The sequence below is a fragment of the Aedes albopictus genome, chromosome 2 (genome assembly GCF_035046485.1).
Source record: "Aedes albopictus strain Foshan chromosome 2, AalbF5, whole genome shotgun sequence".
Taxonomy (NCBI): domain Eukaryota; kingdom Metazoa; phylum Arthropoda; class Insecta; order Diptera; family Culicidae; genus Aedes; species Aedes albopictus.
Genome location: NC_085137.1, coordinates 357,428,700 through 357,448,863, shown reverse-complemented (window position 1 = coordinate 357,448,863; position 20,164 = coordinate 357,428,700). Strand labels below are relative to the sequence as shown.

At 34.5% G+C, this 20,164-nt stretch overlaps 1 protein-coding gene across 1 annotated transcript in view; it reads right to left on the bottom strand.

Moving 5' to 3' along the window:
* The window catches only part of LOC109403813 (uncharacterized), a 171,699-nt gene that overhangs the window by 2,994 nt on the left and 148,541 nt on the right, over window positions 1-20,164 (bottom strand). The window contains exons 8-9 of the mRNA XM_062852821.1: window positions 13,350-13,586; window positions 11,645-13,116 (exon numbers count right to left, since the gene is read on the bottom strand). Of these exons, the coding sequence (XP_062708805.1) occupies window positions 11,645-13,116; window positions 13,350-13,586 (1,709 nt within the window). The remainder of the gene's footprint in view (window positions 1-11,644; window positions 13,117-13,349; window positions 13,587-20,164) is intronic.

Below are 20,164 nucleotides of genomic sequence, written 5' to 3'. Positions count from 1 at the left end.
CATTTAAACTGTTTCAAAATTTTAAAATTCCATATATTATGCATATAATGAAAAGTGTAGCAAATCTTCATTTACTGTGTTTCACGGGGCAAGTGGGACCTATTCAGAGTTTTTGTTCAAAGGGCTTAATATAAGTTGCAACAAATAAGGTAACATAAATCACAAATCTCTTATATGAATGACTATCTTTAGAGATTAAAATAAGAAGAGGTTTATGGTATCGTGCATAAATTACATAACACATAAAAAATCGCTGGGGAAAAAATACTTGAATCAACTCTAGCAGTTCATGCAAAATAAATTGATTTTTTATACAAAAGCGCCGTAAAGTGAAGAGACAAAAGATTTTGAAACTTGGTCTCTATATTATATAGTTGATGAATCTCGCCGGGTTTCGAGATTTTCAGTAATATCTTCTCCCTTACATAATCTTACGATCATTAAATAATGTTTTTTTAATCACGAATTTTGAAAAGGTCATTTCCCTATTTTATTTTTTTTATGGACAGTTCCTGAATGCTCAAAAGAATTCATTATGCAGCGTTCAGTGAAAAAATAATGGAAGATATTTAGAGAAAAACATAAAAAATACATGCTTTTGATTGTTTTTTGTTTTATGCAAGGTTTTACCATTTTTACAAGAATTTCATCATCTAAATAGAGGTAATAAAGTATAATTCAATAGTAGATTACTTAACGCGTCAATTTTTATTGACTTTCGTTCTAATTTCATCTTAGGCTGGACAAGGCGAGATGAACCCATAAAATTGTGTTTGTTTATTCTCATAGGTCCCACTTACCCCAGATAGCGAAATGCACTGGGGCAAGTTAGAGCAGTAAACTAAAGGTAATAAATAAAAATAAAATACAGCTTTTTCGCTTGAAATCATTTGCAAGAACTCTTAATACTATCCTGAAACCGAAAAAGTATTTGTATAATGACAAATCTATTTTTAAACGACGAATGTAGTAGAGCACGTCAATCTCACCTAGTGAATTGAAAATTACATATGAACAACAATAACGTAGAGACCATATATGTAACAATAACATTCTTTGTATTCAAAGTATCCGTAGGTGTGATACCTATGTTTTCCATGAAGAATGTTAGCCTTAAAAATAAATAATAATAAAAATACTAGCTATAGGCACAGAGAACAGACGTCTATCTTTGCTTTCTGCCTTGTGTAAAACTTTCTAACGGTCATATCAGAGTATGTGGTTATGCTCCCGTTGCGTGGCGCTAGCATTCGCATCACTTACACTGCCGTGTGTCATTTTTGTTTCCAGAGCTCGCCGTTTTTGGCCGTTTGGCGCTCGTGTCGCTTTGTGGGCTAGTGTATTTTAACGATGAACACTGCCATCGTGGGGTCAAATCAACTTTATATGTGGGGCAGTCTCCGTTGGTGGCGTTGAGGTACACTTAAATACTTTACACACGATTTCGACGTATTTTTGTTCGAGCCTAAATGTCTGTTCTCTGTGCTATAGGTCTTACTTGCCCCCGATTCTCACTTGCCCCGGGGTACCTTACCTTCAAAAATGAGGCTATATAATCATAATCGGAAAACTAGAAAATATTTCAGTGGCGAAAATTTTTCCATTCATTTTGTACGAGACGTTTCTTGGACTAAAATAACATTTATTGAACTTTAGTATGGAAAAAAGCCAAAAATTTAGCTAAATCAAACTTTCCCCGATAGAATATTTTATAATTTTCCAATTATACAATTACACAACATCCTGGAATTCTGTGAAGAAAGATCCGTGGTACATGAAAAATCGATAATGATCAAAATTTTGACCGTGTGGAGAAGCCTCTGCACTGCAGGTATTCATAGAAGAGTTTCTTACAAATTTCCTTGAAATATTTCACGAAAAAATTCTGGAATAATTTCTGCATGAACTGCTGAAAGAATCTTTGAAGAAATCATCAAAGTATCTAAAAAAAAAACTGAAATATTCCCAGAAGAAAGGTCTGATAAATCTAAAGCAATCTCCGGAAGACAACCTGGAGGATCTTCTAGAGAAATCCCCAGAGGAACTAGCAAAAGAATCTGTCAAGAGTTTTCTAGAGAAGTTTCTAAATGAATGCCTGAGAGAATCCCTGAATACATGGAGTTATTGAAGGAACTTCTAGAGAAAACCCCTAGAGGAATTTCTAAAAGATTTTTAGGTCTATGTAAAAAAAATGAGGAAAATTTCAAAGAATAATTTCTGTAGAAAATTCGGATAATATTCGTGTAAAAATCCCTCCAAATGTCTGAACCCACAAACATCTGTAGCAATAATTGAAAAAAAATCCTAAAGAATCTCAAAAGAAGTTTCCCAGAAAAAACTCGATGATTTTTTTGAGAAATTTCTTGAAAAACTCCTGAAAAAGACCCAAGGAAAATTCCTGATTGAATCTCTGGAAAAAATCATGGATAAATTCATCGAAAAAATCTTAAAAAGAATAATTTCTAAAATATGGAAGAAATTATTACGTCATTTCTTTAAGTCTAGAGTTGCACTGATTAAAAAAAAAATGATCGAACAACTTTAGCCCTTTTCGAATGTTAATCTACAAAAAAAAACAAAGTGTGCAAAGTTGCTTTAAAATACAAAGTCCATACCCACAAGGTTTCATTGGATTCTAAGAGGTTGCTGCCAACTTCTGAGTGAGTTGACATGCTATTCGTCACTTTATTCGTTCAATTTTAGGAGTTATGTGTCAGTTTTTGAAAACGACTAAAATAGTTCTTTTTTGTTCTAACTTTTTAGAGGATCTCTAGCGATTTGCGAGTGTTTTAATAAAAAGATCATTGTGACGAAATACACCTTCTGATATTTTTTTCTTAAAATTTCCTTTGGCCAACAGACGTACTTTTCGCGAACCCCCATAGAAATTCTCTCATTTGTTGTCTTTTACAGAGAAGTATTCGACTGCCCCTCGCGACCCCCTGGATGAAAGCCGGCGACCCCCTGGGCTTGCATTGTTTCTTCCAGTAATTTTGGTTGGAATTCCTCCAGAAATTTCAGGGGAATAGAAGTATTATGAAAGGATTTCTTCAGACATTTTTCTATAAATTTCAAAATCATTTATTTCTAGGAATTCCACCAAGATTCCATGAGAAGTTTCTCCAGGAAGTTCTTAAGAAATTACTAATGGAATTATTTCAAAAATTTCACTCTAATATCTTCGGACATTCCTCCAGAAATTCCAGGGATTAAAAAGTATTTTCTTAGATTTCTTTAGGGATTTCACCAAAGGTTTCTTTTTTACCAAAAATCTTGAATGTGGAGTTTCGCTGTAGTGCACACAAACGTTCATAGAATAAAAGGCACAAGCAGACAGAGTCCGCCGACAGTGACTCGTCCGCCTTCCAGATCACGGAATTCGGTTTTTTTCAGAAATTTGTGCTTGGAACTATTTGAAATTACTTGAAGGAAATATTTTTATCTACAAAGACTTGTTCAGAACTTTAGGGTTTTCTTTATGAAATCCTTCCAAGGAGCCCAAGATTTTTTTTAGAAATTACTCTTGAAATTCCATTACATGTCTAAAGTCATTGAGAAAATCATTGGAAAAAATGTGGAACAATCTCTGAAAGAATGTCTGAATAAATCCAACGCAATGCCTAGAGGAACACCCCTAGAAATTATTGAAGAAACCTCTAGAGGAACATCCAGAAGAATCTCTTGAGAATTTACTAGAGGAATTTCCAAATAAATGCCCGAGAGAATCCCTGAATGAATGAAGTAAGTTATAGCTTCTGGAGATTTTTAAGCAATAATTTCTTGAAAAATTTCTGAATTTCTACAGGAAACCCCTTAAAGAATTAATGAAAAAATGATCAAAACTTTTGAAAAATTCTCCTGTTATTGCATTTTTTTAAAGAATTGGTTGGAGGAACCCTCTAAAAATTTTCTAGAAGATTTTCTCGAAAAATTTCTAGAAAAAATCAAGAAAAATCCCGTAGAAAAAATCCAGGTAAAAAATATAACAATATTTCTGGGGAAGTTTTAATGTTTGATGATAAAAATGTTCCGCAATGTATTTCATGTATGAAGAAATACGAGCATGAACTTATGTAGCAATCCCTGAAAGAATTTCCTGTACTTAGAATCCTATAAGAAATCCCAGGAGGAATTTCGAAAAACATTTCTGAGCAAAGTCGTGGACCAGTTTCTACAATTTCTAGGGAAACACCTAAAGAAGTGCCAGAAAAGTTTCTAGGGGAATTCCCTATAGAAACCTGGATGAATTTCTGGAGAAATTTACAAAAAAAATGGACAGAGATGTATTTCAAAAGTATGCTAAAGATTCCTGAGGAATCGATGCTAAAACCATTTTAAGCAATCGTGTGACAATCTGAAACATGTGAAATTGTGGGAATTGTTAAACATTCCTGATTTTTTTTAAAAATCCTTAAGGAATCTTCAAAGTAACTACTAGCGGTGTTCCTGAAGATAATTCTTAAAAAAATTCTAGAAATTTTATGAATTCTTGCAAAACTCATAAAAGAAACTCCAACAAGAATGTCCTTACCGCGATAATTAGAGAAAAAAAAAACGTGAAATAATAATGCGTGGAAGAGTTTTCACGGAATAATTCTTAATTATGCGTAATGGTGAAGTCATTTCATTGAGGGCGCACCAGTATATGAGGCGCTAAAATTTGGAAACATAGAAAAACTTTGGCAGAGAAAGCTCTCAATAATTTGCTGTAGAAGTGATCTTAGAACACTGAGAAGCCGGCTTTATCCCAGCAAGGAGGAGAAGTAGGAATATAACAGATCTGGGGATTTTCTTTATAATTGTACAAATTGGTACCAAGGTTCTGAGAATTCAATAAAAAAAATTTCACAGGTACACGGAAAATCCAAATTACCTAATATTTGGGTCGATTTTACTCAAATTTGAGTATATCGAAAAACTCGTCACCCAAAATTAGGTTGTTTTCCCTCTCTGGCTCACCGATGTTGTCAGAAACAAACAGAGATGCATCTACTCAAACGGGGTCCTTGACACCAATAAACCAATTTTGGGTAAATGTCGGTTTACTTAAAATTGAGTTGAATGACGGGGGTCTTAGGTTGATTTTACCTACTCTTGAGTATATTTTTTAGCTGGGGATAAAGCAATCTACCTAGCGTGAGTATAATCGATTTAATCAAATTTTGGCTTATTGAGCCGAACTATGGAATTGCGTCAAAAGAACTCAATTTTGGGTAGTTTGGCGGTTCCGTGTAGGGTTCTGTTATATCTGGAGCAACATTTGAAAAGGGCATACAAGCATTGGTAAACAATTACTTCACACGTCGCTCCTGAGCAGGGATGCCAGATGATTTTTCCAAAAATCTGTATCAGGATTTTAGAAAATCTGTATTTGTCTGTATTTTGAAACTTTGACTGAGAGCCAAAAAACATCAAGTTTCCGTAAATCCTGTCAGACCCCGTTTGAAATCTGTGGGTTCAACATGTAAACAACATGTTTGTGTCCCGAATTTCGCACGAACATTTCAGTAAGTTTTCACTAAACGGTGTTAATAGCAGAACGTTATGGTTATCAATAGTAAAATAAATATGTCTATTCTTAATAATTCTGAGCTCTAACGTCGCCGGATTTCTGAGAAAATACCCCCAGGGATTCTTCCAAGAATTTTCCCTGGGACTTTCCTGGGAGTTTCTCAAAAAATATCCTGAATCTGGTTCACGGGTTTCCGCAGAAATTCTTTTCGAAAATCCTCATGGGTTTCTATAAAGGATTAAAGAGAAAATTCTTTCAGGGATTGCTACATAAGCTATGCTTGTATTTCTCAATATATTTTTTTAAATATTTTTGGGGAAATTCCTTCAATTTTTTTTCAGGAGTTTTTCTATAGCATTTCTCCGAAAATTTATCAATGAATATCTCCAGGGGTTTCTCCATAAATTTCTTATCACAAATGTTGAAAAGATGCAACTCCAGGAGATATTTTTCTTCAACAAACATTCAGAGATTCTATCAGAAATTTAGAAACTTTCAGTTTGTATGAAGAACTAGCATAAGTTAAAATACAGAAAAAGAGAGAGATTATAAACATTATCTTCAAGAGCCATTCCAGAAATTTTGGCTTGAATTTATACCTAAAGGATCACACAATTTTTCAGAAATTTTCTCGGGATTTTTTTGGAAATTCCTCTAGAAATTCTCGAAAGATTTTTCTGTAAAGGTTCTTCAGGAGTTTATCCAATAGTTCCTTGAAGTATTCCTTTAGGCATTGCTTTGGATTTGTTCAGACCTTTCTTCAGGGATTTTTTTTTCATTTTTTTTTTCAAAAGATTTTTTCAACAATTAGTTCTGCAGCAATTGTTGAGAGAATCTTTTGGAACTACTGATAAGCTTTATTCAAAGATTTTTTCTAGAAATGTTTCAAAGTATATTTGTAGAGGGTTTTCCAGTTCTTGTAGGTTTCTCAAAGATTCCTTGAAAAATCTATTTTTTTTATTTCTTTATTGGTTCTCTAAAATATTCTTCGAAGAAATCTCTTTATGAACTGCACGATTTTTTTATCGATGAATCTTTCAGAAGTACTTCCAGCAGTTCTTTCAAGAATTCCTTCAGAAAATCCTTCAGGGAATCTTTAGAAACACAATGAAGGATTTCTTAAAAAAAAATCCAAAAGTACCTTTGTCTGCAATGTCTGCATTTTTTAAGAGATTTCTTTAGAAATTCCACCACGGATTTTCCAGGAATCGTAGAGACGAACCAGCCATAGGCTGAAAGTCTCTTTAATGAAGACAAATCAATAAATCAATTTCCAGGAATCACTGCAGAAATTTCTCAAGGATTCTTGCATTGATAGAGTTACTCCAGAAGTCTATCAAGATTTTTTTTCATTTTTTCCAAAAACAAACATGAAGGAGTTTCTGCACGAATCACTGACCGAATTTCTCAAAAAATTTTGGAGATCCCTGGGAAGAGTTTCCGAACAAATTCCTTTAAGATTTGTGAATAATTTACTTGAAGAATTTCAGAATTTTTATTTTTTCAGGTATACTTCATGCAGGAGCTTCTAAATTTTGAAATCTTGATGAAATCTCTGGAGATAAACATATCTTCACATACGAATTTCTAAAGAAATCTTAGCAGAAAATTCTGAAAGAAATCTAACTCTTAAGTAAAGTAAAGTTAGTGATAAGTAAAAATAAAATCGGGTTAAGTTCTGTGCCTTCGAATTCCACTAAGAATTTGCATCCTTTGACAGATACGTATTTCGACCTCAACTGTAAGGTCGTCTTCGGTATCTCGTACTTGACTCGACTTCAGTCAAGTCCAGTCGAGTCAAGTGCGAGACACTGAAGACGACCTTACAGTTGAGGTCAAAATACGTATCTGTCAAGGGATGCAAATTCTTAGTGGAATTGAAAAGCACAGTATTTAACCCGAATTTCTTTTTTAACATCATAGAAGAAGTACCTGGAGAAACATTTCGGGAAATCCTTGGTAGAACGTATTACAAAACATTTGCAAAGATCCCAGAAATAAATTCTTCAGGTATTTCTTAAAGAATTTTCGTAGAAATTCTTTGGAAATATTCCTGAATAAATTTCTCAAATAATCCGTGGAGATGTCAATGGAGTTATCCGTCGACAAAAAATTTTTGATAACTTTTTAAACAAATCTCCAGAAGAGTGTATAAAGTTTTTCTTGCTGGAGTTTAAGAAGGAACCCATAGGAATCTATGGGAATTCCTGGAGAAATTAATCAAGGGATATCTTAAGAGTGCCCTCTAGAAATTTCTCAAGGAATCCCTGCAAGAATTTCTTTAAAAAAAAACCCTTCCCATTACCGGTGTTCCATACACTAGACGCCTCTCCGCCTTTTACCGAAATTAGAAAAAAGCCACTCTCATGCCGCCTTCTCTGTGCTTCAACAAGCTAAGATCGGCAAAATTGCTAGGGCGTGATATTCACACCCAAAGGACCTGAGTTCAATTCGCGTTCGCAATTTTTTTTCTTTTCATCTGCAAGGTAACGCTGAGAATGTTCAAATATTTTCATCATATTTGAAGTGTTCCTTTTGCTACATTCGATGCATCATATTTTTGCAGGTTGTATTCGTACTCTGTAGTTTCCAAAAGCTCTATCGATTTTTTATCTTCAACACAATTTTATGGTTGTTTGAAAAGGTGTGTACTGGCTATTTCTTCTCAGGTTCGATTCGATATTATTATTTAAAAAAAAACTGTCATTATTTTCAATTTTCAACGAATACATTATTCGTAAGTTTTCTCATTATTTTCATTCAACATATAATAATGAAAAGCATAAAGAAAACCAGGTCTTTTGCTTAGCAAAGTTTCCAACTTAAGAAACAATTCCTGTAATGAAGTGTTTGAAAATTGAGGTCAAATGTGAAAAATACAGATAATTAAGGGGTGTGTACTCTCAATAATTTTTATTACTTTATTTTCCATCTTGCATGAATGTATGAGGAAAAAAAAATATGTGGAGGAAAAATCTGTATCAAGATCATGAAATCTGTATTTTTTCTGTACTCTGCATCCTGTCTGTATCAACCTCTAAAAATCTGTATAATACAGAAAAATCTGTATATCTGGCATCTCTGCTCCTGAGTCCCCCTCAGCTTATTCTTAAAAACTAAGACCGTTATCAGATAGAGCAATCGATCTTTCGGATAACGGTGTTCGTTTGCGTGGGCGGGCTGCTGTTATGCCCTACGGAGCGTTTTAGAAAAAAGACACAAGATCTCTTGGGTTCTTTTCAAATGTTGCTCCAGATATATGAACAAAAACAAAATTGAAAAAAATCAAGGTCGCCTCATTTTCCGGAAAACTCCAGTGGAAAACCAACATTTCCCACAGACACTACCTACTTTGAAATATGTATCATAACTCAAGAGCGAAGCATCGTAGACACAATGTTTTTTTTTTGTGAAATCATAAGCAATTTTTTTCAGCAATTGAAAAAAAAAATACATAATGAAAATTGTTTTCCACAAAATTTTCCACGGTTGAGGAAAATCGGTTGGAAAAGTCGAAATAGTAGTTTACGTAACAAGGCGCAGAATGAAGATTTTTACAGCACAAGTCGTACGAGGCTTGCCGAGTTGGATAATTACGACGAGTGCTGTAAAAATCGAGTTCTGCACCGAGTTGCGTACAACGTTTTTTGCAATTTCATAAATTACTGCTTGAGGATAGTTTTTAACAAAACTTTTGCATCAAACTGCACACTGATGTTCATAGCCATATTTAAGAAAATCTGATCATAGCAGGTTTTACTGTGTAGTTGTCACAATTTTTCAAAACAGCGTCCAGAAAGCATCAAGAAGTAGGTCAAAACTGAAAACAGTGCTGTAATGGTTCATTTACGCAACGCAAATCAGTGCTGTAATGAACCTTTACAGCACTGTTTATTTGGTGTGGGAAAGTAGGCCTTTTCCTGTCAGATTTGCGTGAGGTAAAACAGCCTATTACGATGAGAAATTGCAAAAAAAAAATAATTCCGCACTCCGGGAAAATTTTGAAAAATATATATATTTTTGGAAGAGAATTACATAAACTACATTCTGTGAAATTTGCAAGATGTGGTTTTTCTCCGTTCCTGAGTTATGACCAATTTTGTGTTAATTTTCCAGATGTGCTATATGAGCTGTTTTTTTTTAAATCTTAACTTAAGAACGAAGCATCGTAGACACAATGTTTTTTTTTGTGAAATCGTAAGCAAATTTTCTCAGCAATCCTAAAAAAGTAGAAAATGAAAATTGTTTTCCACAAAATTTTCCACTGTTGAGAAGCATCGATTGGAAAAGTCGGAAAACTATTTTTGAAGTCCAAAAACATTCTTAAAAAAATTTTTGGAAGGGAATTACATAAGCTATATTCTGTAAAATTTTCAAGGTATAGTTTTTCTCCATTCCTGAGTTAATACCAATTTACCAATCAATCAACCAACATCTGGACCATTTCCAGAAAATTGGTCATAACTCAAGAACGGAGAAAAACCACATCTTGAAAATTTTACAGAATATAGCTTATGTAATTTAGAAATATTTTTTTAAAGAATTTTTTCGGACTTCGAAAATAGTTTTTCCGACTTTTCCAAACGATTTTCCTCAACAGCGGAAAATTTGTCGAGAACAATTTTCATTTTGCATTTTTTTTAGATTGTTGAGAAAATTTGCTTACGATTTCACAAAAAAAAAAACATTGTGTCTACAATGCTTCGTTCTTAAGGACAAGGTATTTGGAGTACATAGCTCAAAATTTCTAGAGCACCGTTTTTTAGAACCGTTGAACGGATTTGGATGAAAATGCATCACGCTAATTGTTCAGTGGTTGTCAACAGCGTGATGCATTTTAATCCAAATCCGTTCAACGGTTCTTAAAAACGGTGCTCTAGAAATTTTGAGCAATGTACTCCAAATACCTTGTCCTTAAGGCGAAACTGGATCCATTCCCTCACTTTTTGGTTTTTGATTTTTTTTTAAATAACGAAGCAATATTTTCAAAATAGGTTTTCGTGCACATGTAGAGTATGGACCAAGGTGTCTCCTGTTTTTTTTTCAGATGGAAAATGTTTTTAGTTTTTGCAGAAACCATTTTTAAACAAAATTTCACAAAAAAATGGTTTCTGCAAAAACTAAAAACATTATCCAGTTGAAAAAAATTCAGGAGATACCTTGATCCATACTCTACATGTGCACGAAAACCGATTATGAAAATATTGCTTCGTTATTTTATGAAAAATCAAAAACCAAAACAATGAGGAAATGCTTCCAGTTTCGCCTTAAGTTAAGAATTAAAAAAAAAAAGAAAACTCATATAGCACATATGGAAAATTAACACAAAATTGGTCAGAACTCAGGAATGGAGAAAAACCACATCTTGAAAATTTACAGAACATAGCTTATCTAATTCCCTTCCAAAAATATATTTTTTTATGAATTTACCCGGAGTGTGGAAATAGTTTTTCCGACTTTTCCAACCGATTTTCCTCAACAGTGGAAAATTTTGTGAAAAAAATATTCATTTTGTATTTTTTTTTCAATTGCTGAGAAAATTTGCTTATGATTTCACCAATAACATTGTGTCTACGATGCTTCGTTCTTGAGTTATGATTTTTCAATGGTGTCTGTCGAAAATGTTGGTTTTCCGCTGGAGTTTTTCGGAGAATTAGGCGACCTCGATTTTTTTCAATTTTGTTTTTATTCATATATATATATATATATATATATATATATATATATATATATATATATATATATATATATATATATATATATATATATATATATATATATATACATATATATATATATATATATATATATATATATATATATATATATATATATATATATATATATATATATATATATATATATATATATATATATATATATATATATATATATATATATATATATATATATATGAACCTTACATGTGAAAAAAATTTCATTGAATTTGAGAACCTTGGTAAAAATCCCCATCTCCGACAGGTACATTACCCATATTACTTCTATTAATTGAAGACAGAAATGTCTTGAGCAGACATCTTGTAATAGATTATAGAAATTCTTCACTACGATTCATTGCAACTAAGTTTTCCCTCATTCCAATATACCGTGATATAGTCAAACCCAACTCACCTGGATCCGCATCCAAACTCCGCTGTATCTTCTCGAACGTAGAGCTTCCGCTGTAGATCTTGCGCTTCAGCGGTTCGCTCTGAGGACAGTAGCTGTCGTCCGTCAGCGTATTGCCGATGTCAACCGATCGGAAAGACATCAGCGGTGACTTGTGCATTCCCCGCTTTAGGTCACTCTCGTTCAGTGAACTCGAGTAGATCACAGTATTACCACCACTACTAGGAACCACCGCGGAACTGGATTCCTCGCCCAATGCCGATCCTGTCGCGTGTATCGTGTGCCTAAAGTTGTTCATCTGTTTCCCTGTAATGCTCCTCCTCGCGGAGGAAATGTTCTCTTTGTTGGATTTGCACTTGGAGTGGTTCTTGTCGAGGTTTCGACTTAGGTCCGTGTCCGAATCGGAGTCCGATACGATGTTCATTTTTGGACTCTGGCTGCGGAATCGCCTCCTGGTTATGACAGGCGATTTCGGAGGAACGATGTTCCGTTCATGGATGGTGGCATGAGGGGACATTTTGGCACTTTTGAGGTCATTTTCATGGTCACTTTGGCGACGAGATAGTTCCGGACAATGGTTCTGGTTGATGAAGTTGGTAACGTGAGTTTTTCGAGGAATGACGCGAGTATTTTTGGGGCTGTTTGGCGCGGAGATAGAAGTTTCATAGCGAAGTACTTCGAGCCTCTTGTTGATGATGATTCCTTCAACGGGGTTGAGTTCAGTACCGTTTTCCGCACATTTTTGGGTACATGTTTTTGAAAGCTCTCGTTTGAGGTCCGCTTCGCAATTGCGAAGCATTTCAACGCGTTTGTTTGCAGGCGGATTGCAGATTCTTCTTGGACTACAAATAGTCGGTGGTTCTTTGATTTCCTTCAACTCCTTCACACTGTTGGTTTTCATAGAAAACAGTATCGTTTCGGCCTCATGGATCAACTGCTTGTACTTGACGTCTGCTTCTAAATCTGCTTTGAGTAGTTGCTTTTCACTTTCAGAGATGGCCAGTATTCGACTGTGTAACGAGTGAACCTCAGTAAACGTAAGCGAATTGCACCTATTTGATAGAGGAGCATTTCGCGTAGGCGTTCTTTCCTCGGATTGATTCCTTCTCAGCGAAACCGGAGTTCCTCCAAGACTTCGACAGCCCCTGCTCATCGACAAACTTTCCGGTACAGATCCTCCATTCGAACAGTCTATCGTCTTCTTCCTCGTGCGAACCAACTTCTTCCGTCTCTTCGAACCACCACTTTCGCTGTTGCGTTTACTTCGACCACGGTGCTTCGATGAACGCCTCTCGGGGAAGTTGTGGTAGGAACAGCTGCCAGTGTTTCGATAGTTCTCCCTGTCAGTTACCTCCTGCACCGATCCGGTATCAATGAAGTCCAGGTCCAGCAGGTCATCGGTATCGCACTCGTCTCCAGCGTCCTGACCGGTATCAATATCCGAGGGACAATCGGTTGGATCTGAGTCGCTGCAACTGGTATATAAGAGTAGGACAGTTATTTTGAAAATTTAGTTTACTTGACATTACACGGTTCAACTCAAATTTTGCTCAGCCATATTTTTTCACTAAAAGCTGATCCAAATCTACATTTTATAATTTATGGCTGAAAAAAAGTTTCACCGCCAAAGCTAAGCAAAATGGAAGTCAAATAAATTTGTATTATGCCACCAAACAATCAACTGATAAGAAATCACCCCACCCCCTACCTCAAAATGTCAGTCTCTTTCTCGTAGTGATAGCTTTCATCGAATTTTCCCATCATCTCGTTGAGCGTCGCATCCTCGTCACTGTCCAGGGCGGAGCAATAAGTCGTTGCTTTGCTGTCCATCCGAGACAGGTCACAGGCGGCACCCTTCTTAGCGCTCCGCGGTGTCAGCATTTTCTTGCTAATCACCTTCTCCGTCGAGGAACTGGAATCGGAATCCGACAGAGCGTTGAGTTTCCTACAATGAAAGCAATTTAGAAGTTTCGTATCTTTCGTTTCTACTGTTCATTAATTGGATATCAATATCAATGCTCTTTAGAATGGGACATATTTTCAAATGTTCTTGAAACCTTAACTAAATATTATATTTGTGAACTATGCAGTGATCTACATGCGTTTAACCGAGGCATATTTTTCTATTTTTTCGCAACAGTAATAATTTTATGTTCTTTTTTAATTTTTGGAGTTTCTTCTAGGTGATTTGCATGAGCCAATGAGATGAAACAATATATTATTTATTTTTTGGTCGTAAAATACAAGAAAATTAGAAAATTTGCCTAGACATTCGTTTAGCCGAATTGTACAATTTTTGGAATTCCATAATAAAAATTATCAAATTTTGAAAAATATCTAACGCAATAATTTTGTATGGTGACCTGCATTATAGATAGACTTGTTAATCATGAATTTGGTCGTTTTTGGAAGGGTTGCCATATTAATTTTACATGCATTTCACATAAATAAAGTCTGGGACCATTTGGGCAGGAGCACCTATTTTGGGCACTTGCTGCCATAACTCAGTTAATTTCAAACCGATTGACTTGAATTTTTGTACATGTCTAGATACTGTGCGTATCCGATCGTGTCTCAAAAATCAAGTTAATCGATTCAAAATTGACTGAGTTATAGCAGCAAGTGCCCAAAATATTTGCTGCTGCCCAAACGGTCCCAGACCCTATGTTATAATATTAAAAATGTTTTCAAATTGAGATTTGTTGTAGTTATTTTCATCGGAAGTGTTTCAAAAGATTCGAATAAAAGTATCACGACAAGTGCAGGCTGAAAATCTTCGAAAAACAAAGTTTTTTTACAGAAAAAATGCCACAAGCCATAAAAAAACATGTATTTAAGTTTTGTTTTGATGAAATATGATAGTATCACTTGCATAAATTACAGTGTTTACTACTATTACGTTTTTATAGCTCCCAATACCTCCTAGACTGTATTCTGGCTTAAATAACATACATTGGCAGCCTCACATTTTGAGAAATGGCACCCAAAGTATTCAAATTTCTAGCATGAACTTCTTGTTTCATAATTTAGACGATCTTTTCAAATAAATCATGTTAAAAATGAATGTGGTTCGAATCTTAAACTCATTTATATTATATTTCTTCAGATTGAATGACATAAACCAATGCTTTGACCATGTCATGCATTTTTTGTATGAACATCTGCTATAAAATAAACAGGGTTCTAAAATTCGGACTCTTCTAACAGTTCTTTCGCTTGGCAGTCTTCTAATTCATTAAGTTATGCTAGTATTATACAGTTTTACTTCAGAGGCATTAGGATACGTCTTTATTTCTACAGAGAACTATTTATTTTTGCTTTTTTCAATCCCATTTTGATGTTTAACCAACCGAAAATCCGTATACTTAATTTTCTCACGACATTTTATGCAATAATTTAAACATTTCCAACAATAATTCTGTAGCATATATACAAAACAACTAATCTAGCTTACATTAGAGTGTTTACAGAAAGATTTTTCCTTAAACAAATTTATTTATCATCGTTTTTACTTATCGGGACATTTTTCTGTAATATTTCTTTGAATTTAACAAATAAAAAAACTTTAAAGGTTAATTATCGTGTAAACACGTCATAAACTAAATGCCTTGGGGTATGTCTTTGATATAAATTCACAAAATTACAAAAAAATCTATTGAAAACCATATTTTTATTTACCTCGGCTAAACGAATGTTTAGGCAAAAAATGACATTTGAAGGTTTTTACCCTCGTTTTTGTTTCAGTGTATATGTAAGTGTGATGTATCACCTTTTCATAAAACATCATTAGATATACTATCACTGCCATAAAAAAATTTTATCATAAAATCTTTTGTATGAGTTTCCTTACACTTAATCGAAATTTTTTGGGCCTCGGCTAAACGAATCCCAAGGAACAATTCAAAGTCATTAATAAACGTACATGGCGAACTATTGTTGGTTTATAACATCGGCAGCTGAACAAAATCAAATGCTGAATAATAAGCTGAAATGATGCTATTTACATTGTAAATAAGCCAAAATGCAACATTTGGCACGTATGTGAACAGCAATTAATTTATAAGCCTAACAAACGTCAGCAATTTTTGATTGTTCGATTTGCCCTTACTAGTTTTAATATAAGCTGAAGAAGAACTTTTTTCTACACGAAGCTTATGTTCCACAGTTTCCGATAGCTGATTATTATGGTCTACACAAGTTGAATAAATGCTTGCAATGTTAATACTTCAGCTATTGTGGGGACGTTCAATAATGGCTTAACAGTAAGCTTTTTAAACGGGTTTATGATTTATTTGTTCGATTATCACTTTTCGATTGAACAACAGGTCAAGGTGATTATAATAGAGCAGTAGTACTCGAACGTTCCTCATTATTAAATATGTATTGATGTTTGTTGCACACCAATGCAACATATAACAAAGTTGCAGTCATCTTGACAATTTTTTAAAATAAATTTTTACAACCTTCCATAAATCTGAATGTTGATCTTTCACAGCAATGCGAAGATGATACATTCTCAGCGAGCAACTTACCAATTCCAGGATGGCGTAGACGGCAAGGCATGCGACGGGTGATTGGGTGATCACGAGTTCAAATCCCAAGTTGAGAAATTTATAGAAGAACTTGTGTGTTATAAATGCGTTGAGATGCGACATATAAACATGATTGCACCTCGCATTTCAATTTGTTTTTGTTTTCGCAGCAGGCTATTAGAGCTGAATACAAGTTTAATATGAGGCTGATATAACACAGATTACTTCCGACTGTAAAGCCTGTATCGCGCTGGCAGAAAAGATTGCTGAATAACTTCTCCACTTTTGTTTGAACAACGCCTGATTACAAGCTGTGATGAAATAATGTTAAACTGTAATTCAATCAAATGTGGAATAAAAATGTCATTGCAATGTTGGTTAAATGAGTGAATGTTCCTTGGGATGTCTATCACAATTGGCGATTAAAAGTAGAGGTTATGTCGTGAAAATTTGGAAGTTTGAAAGGAAAATATCAGTTCCCCATCAGTTTAATCATCAATTTTTTGGTAAATTTATAGATAAAATGATTTTTTCTACCCCGATCCTACATTAAATTTTATCTGGAACGACTCAATCACTAAAATACGAAATAGGATTTCACAAAACTTAACCTAGGAGGCCAATAGTAGGTAAAACTGAGAAAACAAAATTAAATAAATCCATCAATAGATTTTTGACCGTATTCGTGCGGCATATAATTGAAATTCCTGGTTTTTTAAAGACAAGTTAAAATCACATAAAAATAGTAAATTCAAAGACATTTTTTTTGCCTGGAAGAATTCTTAATAGAATACCTAGAGGAAGTCGTGAAGGAATGCCTGGAAGAATTCCAGGACAAATTGCTGGAGGAATTTCTAGAGAAATTTCTTTGAGAAATCATAGAAGAATTCCTGATGGAATGTCTGATGGAATCTCTAGAGAAATTTTTATAGGAATTCCTGAAGGAATTGTAGGAAAAATTACTAGATGAATCTCCTCCAGGGGAGCAATCCTAGGAGGAATCTCTAGAGAAATCCGAGGAGAAATTCCTGAATGTATCTCACGAGGAACTCCTGGAGCAATTCCTGGAGGAATGTCTGGTGGAATTCCAGTAGGAATCCACAGAGGAATTCTTGAAGGAATCTTTGAACAAATGCCTGAATGTATCCCAGGAGGAACTCCTGGAGAAATGCCTGGATGAACGCCTGGAGGAATTCCTGCAGGAATTCATAAAGGAATTCCTAGAGAAATTCCTAGAGAAGTGGCTTCAGGGTCGTGTAACTAGTATCACCGCAATCATTTAGTCGCATTGTGCTGAGGAGCGCGGGTTAGATTCTCGCCGCAGCTTTGAGGAAAAGTTTTCGGCTGTGCCGCTGGCCATTGCATGCTAGTGCGTTGTCTAGTGTCGTGCTTCCTTCAAAGAGCGTATAGCTCACTGAAAGCATTGAACGTGCCCGTGCCTTTTTGAATTCTTGGAGAAATGCCTGGAGGAATGCTTGGAATAATTTCTGGAGGAATCGCTGGAGGAATTCTTGTAGGATTCCCAGAGGGAATTCCCGAGTGAATCACAGGAGGAATTCCTGAAGGGATTCTTTGAGGAGTACCTGAAGGAACTCCAAGAGGACTCCAAAAAGCAATCCCGTGAGGAATGCCTTAGGAAATCCAAGGAGAGATTTTCAATCGAATTCCTGGACAAATTTCTGTAGACATGTAGAATGTTTGCAGTAATTTTTCGCAAGTTATTGAAGCAATTCTTGCATAATTCCAAAAGGATTTTTGTAGAAAAATTTGAAGGAATTTCTGAATCATTTTGGTAATATTCTCTGAATGTTTCTGAATTTTCTGAAAGAATTCCTGGAAGAAATTTATGCAGAAATACTTCGGATGATTTCAGATGGAATAATTGGAGTTATCCTGTCTGTTTTTGATACAGAGTGCTTGCTTATGTTTGAGGTGTCGAATCTCTGCTTCTAATGCACCGATTGATTTTGTCTGAACATTTGCAATAACTTGAAATTTGATCTGTAAAAAAAAAACGATATTTCTGAGCATTTTTTTTTTAAAACATATTCTGTGATTTAAAAAAAACGAGAAATTTTGATTTTAGAATAATTTTGAAATTTCCATTTTTAGTTGAATTTTCAAGTTGATTAGTTCAACGAAACACACAACTTTTCTAAACTGCTTACTTAACGCACGTTTACAAAATAATCAAAAAATCGCTATATACATAACTATTATTCTTAGAATATGATTTTTTTCACAAAGATCAAATTTTAAGTTATTACAAATGTTCAGACTCGGTGCACTAGAAGCTGAGATGTGACGAAATGAAATAAATAAATAAATAAATAAAATAAATTTGATCTCCTAAACATGAGCATTTTGTATGAAAAGCAGCCAATGTGCACTAAATGGATCTCCGGTGAAATTCTTCTGAGAATCCCTGCAGAAATTTCTAAAGGAATGCTCGAAAAAAGCACTGGAACAGCCACTGGAGAAACCCCTAAAAATATCCCAGGTGTAACTCCCGGAGGAATGTCTGTTGGAATCCCTACAGGAATAAATTCAAAGTATTTGTGGACTTTTAGAATAACTACCAAAAAATAATTGTCAATTGGAAGTCGCCCTCAATCGATCATAAATTGTGGGATAAATGCCCGAGTAGGAGAGAAAATCTAACGAATAACACATTCAACTATTATTAATTGAATTACTGAAGAACAAAAACTGATATTGGTGTGATTGAGATAAGAGGTAAAACATCAGAAATAATATATCAAAATCTAGTATAGAGAAAAGGTTGTCCCAAAATTACACATGGTCAAAAAGCTTGGGGGCTCACCCTGCAAATGATAGCTAAGGGTGTTAGAAACAAACTTTTGTATGACGGCTACTTTCAGAAATGACGTTTAGAGGTCGCCCCGGCGAGATTATTGAAAAATGGCCGTTTTTCGTAATAAGTTTCATACAAATATTTTTTACCGTACAACAATTGGCAATACCCACTATTTTTATATTTTTTACAGCTTGATATGGATCCAAACTTCTATGGAAAAATAATTACCGTCAAACGGGGTTACTTGCAACAGCGGTGTAACTTGCAACACGATGATATACACTAAATGTGAAGCATTTTCTAATAATAATGAACACTAGTATGCCCTACTATTTCGGTTATAGAGATTATGTGTATCAAAGATCGATTTAGTATAAAAATTAGCTTTGTTTCTTTGTTTATGGTTTAGCTACACTGTTAAAACGGATTGCTCATTTTATGCTATAAAAACAAGTATGAAAATCGTGCTTGACCTCTCCTTTATGGTAAGTGCGATAAGTCTGATGACCTTGCTTGCAGTTAGGGTACCTAATGGTAAGCTTAGCTAAACGATAAAAGTTTGATAAACTTATCGACTAAGTAATGCAAAAAATCATTATTATATTCGACAAGCACTGTGGGGTAACTTGCAACAGTTGAATTTGACGAAACCTTCTATTTTTTATTTTCATTTCACGATATATTTGACAGAAATAACCGAAATGGATCATTTATTGATTACAGAACGCGGTTATTTTCAAATGACAATTCATTTTTTACATTTTTTTGCACGTGACCTCCAAACATTGTTAGGAAATACCACATTTTGAAGTTTCATTCATGTTTCATCATGTTAAAAGTTCAATTTTTGTTTATGAACGCTGTAAAGCAATCACCAACATCAATTCTGAATGGATGGAGTAAATTATTTCAGTTTAATACCCAAATTAGCGAGTTTGACATTTACAAAGTAGAATAGGTGTGTTTCAATCATGTTAATTTAGCTGAAATTGCCAAACACTACTTCAAACTGAAAACTACTTGAAGATGACTCACTCTACCTTTTCAAGAAATGACAATAATCATTGTTGACATTTTGTAATGAGTACTAAGTCACGAGAATCATACATATATTTTGTGTTTGAGGGACGTGAAACCTGTTGCTAAACGATATATTCTCGCTTGCAATAACTA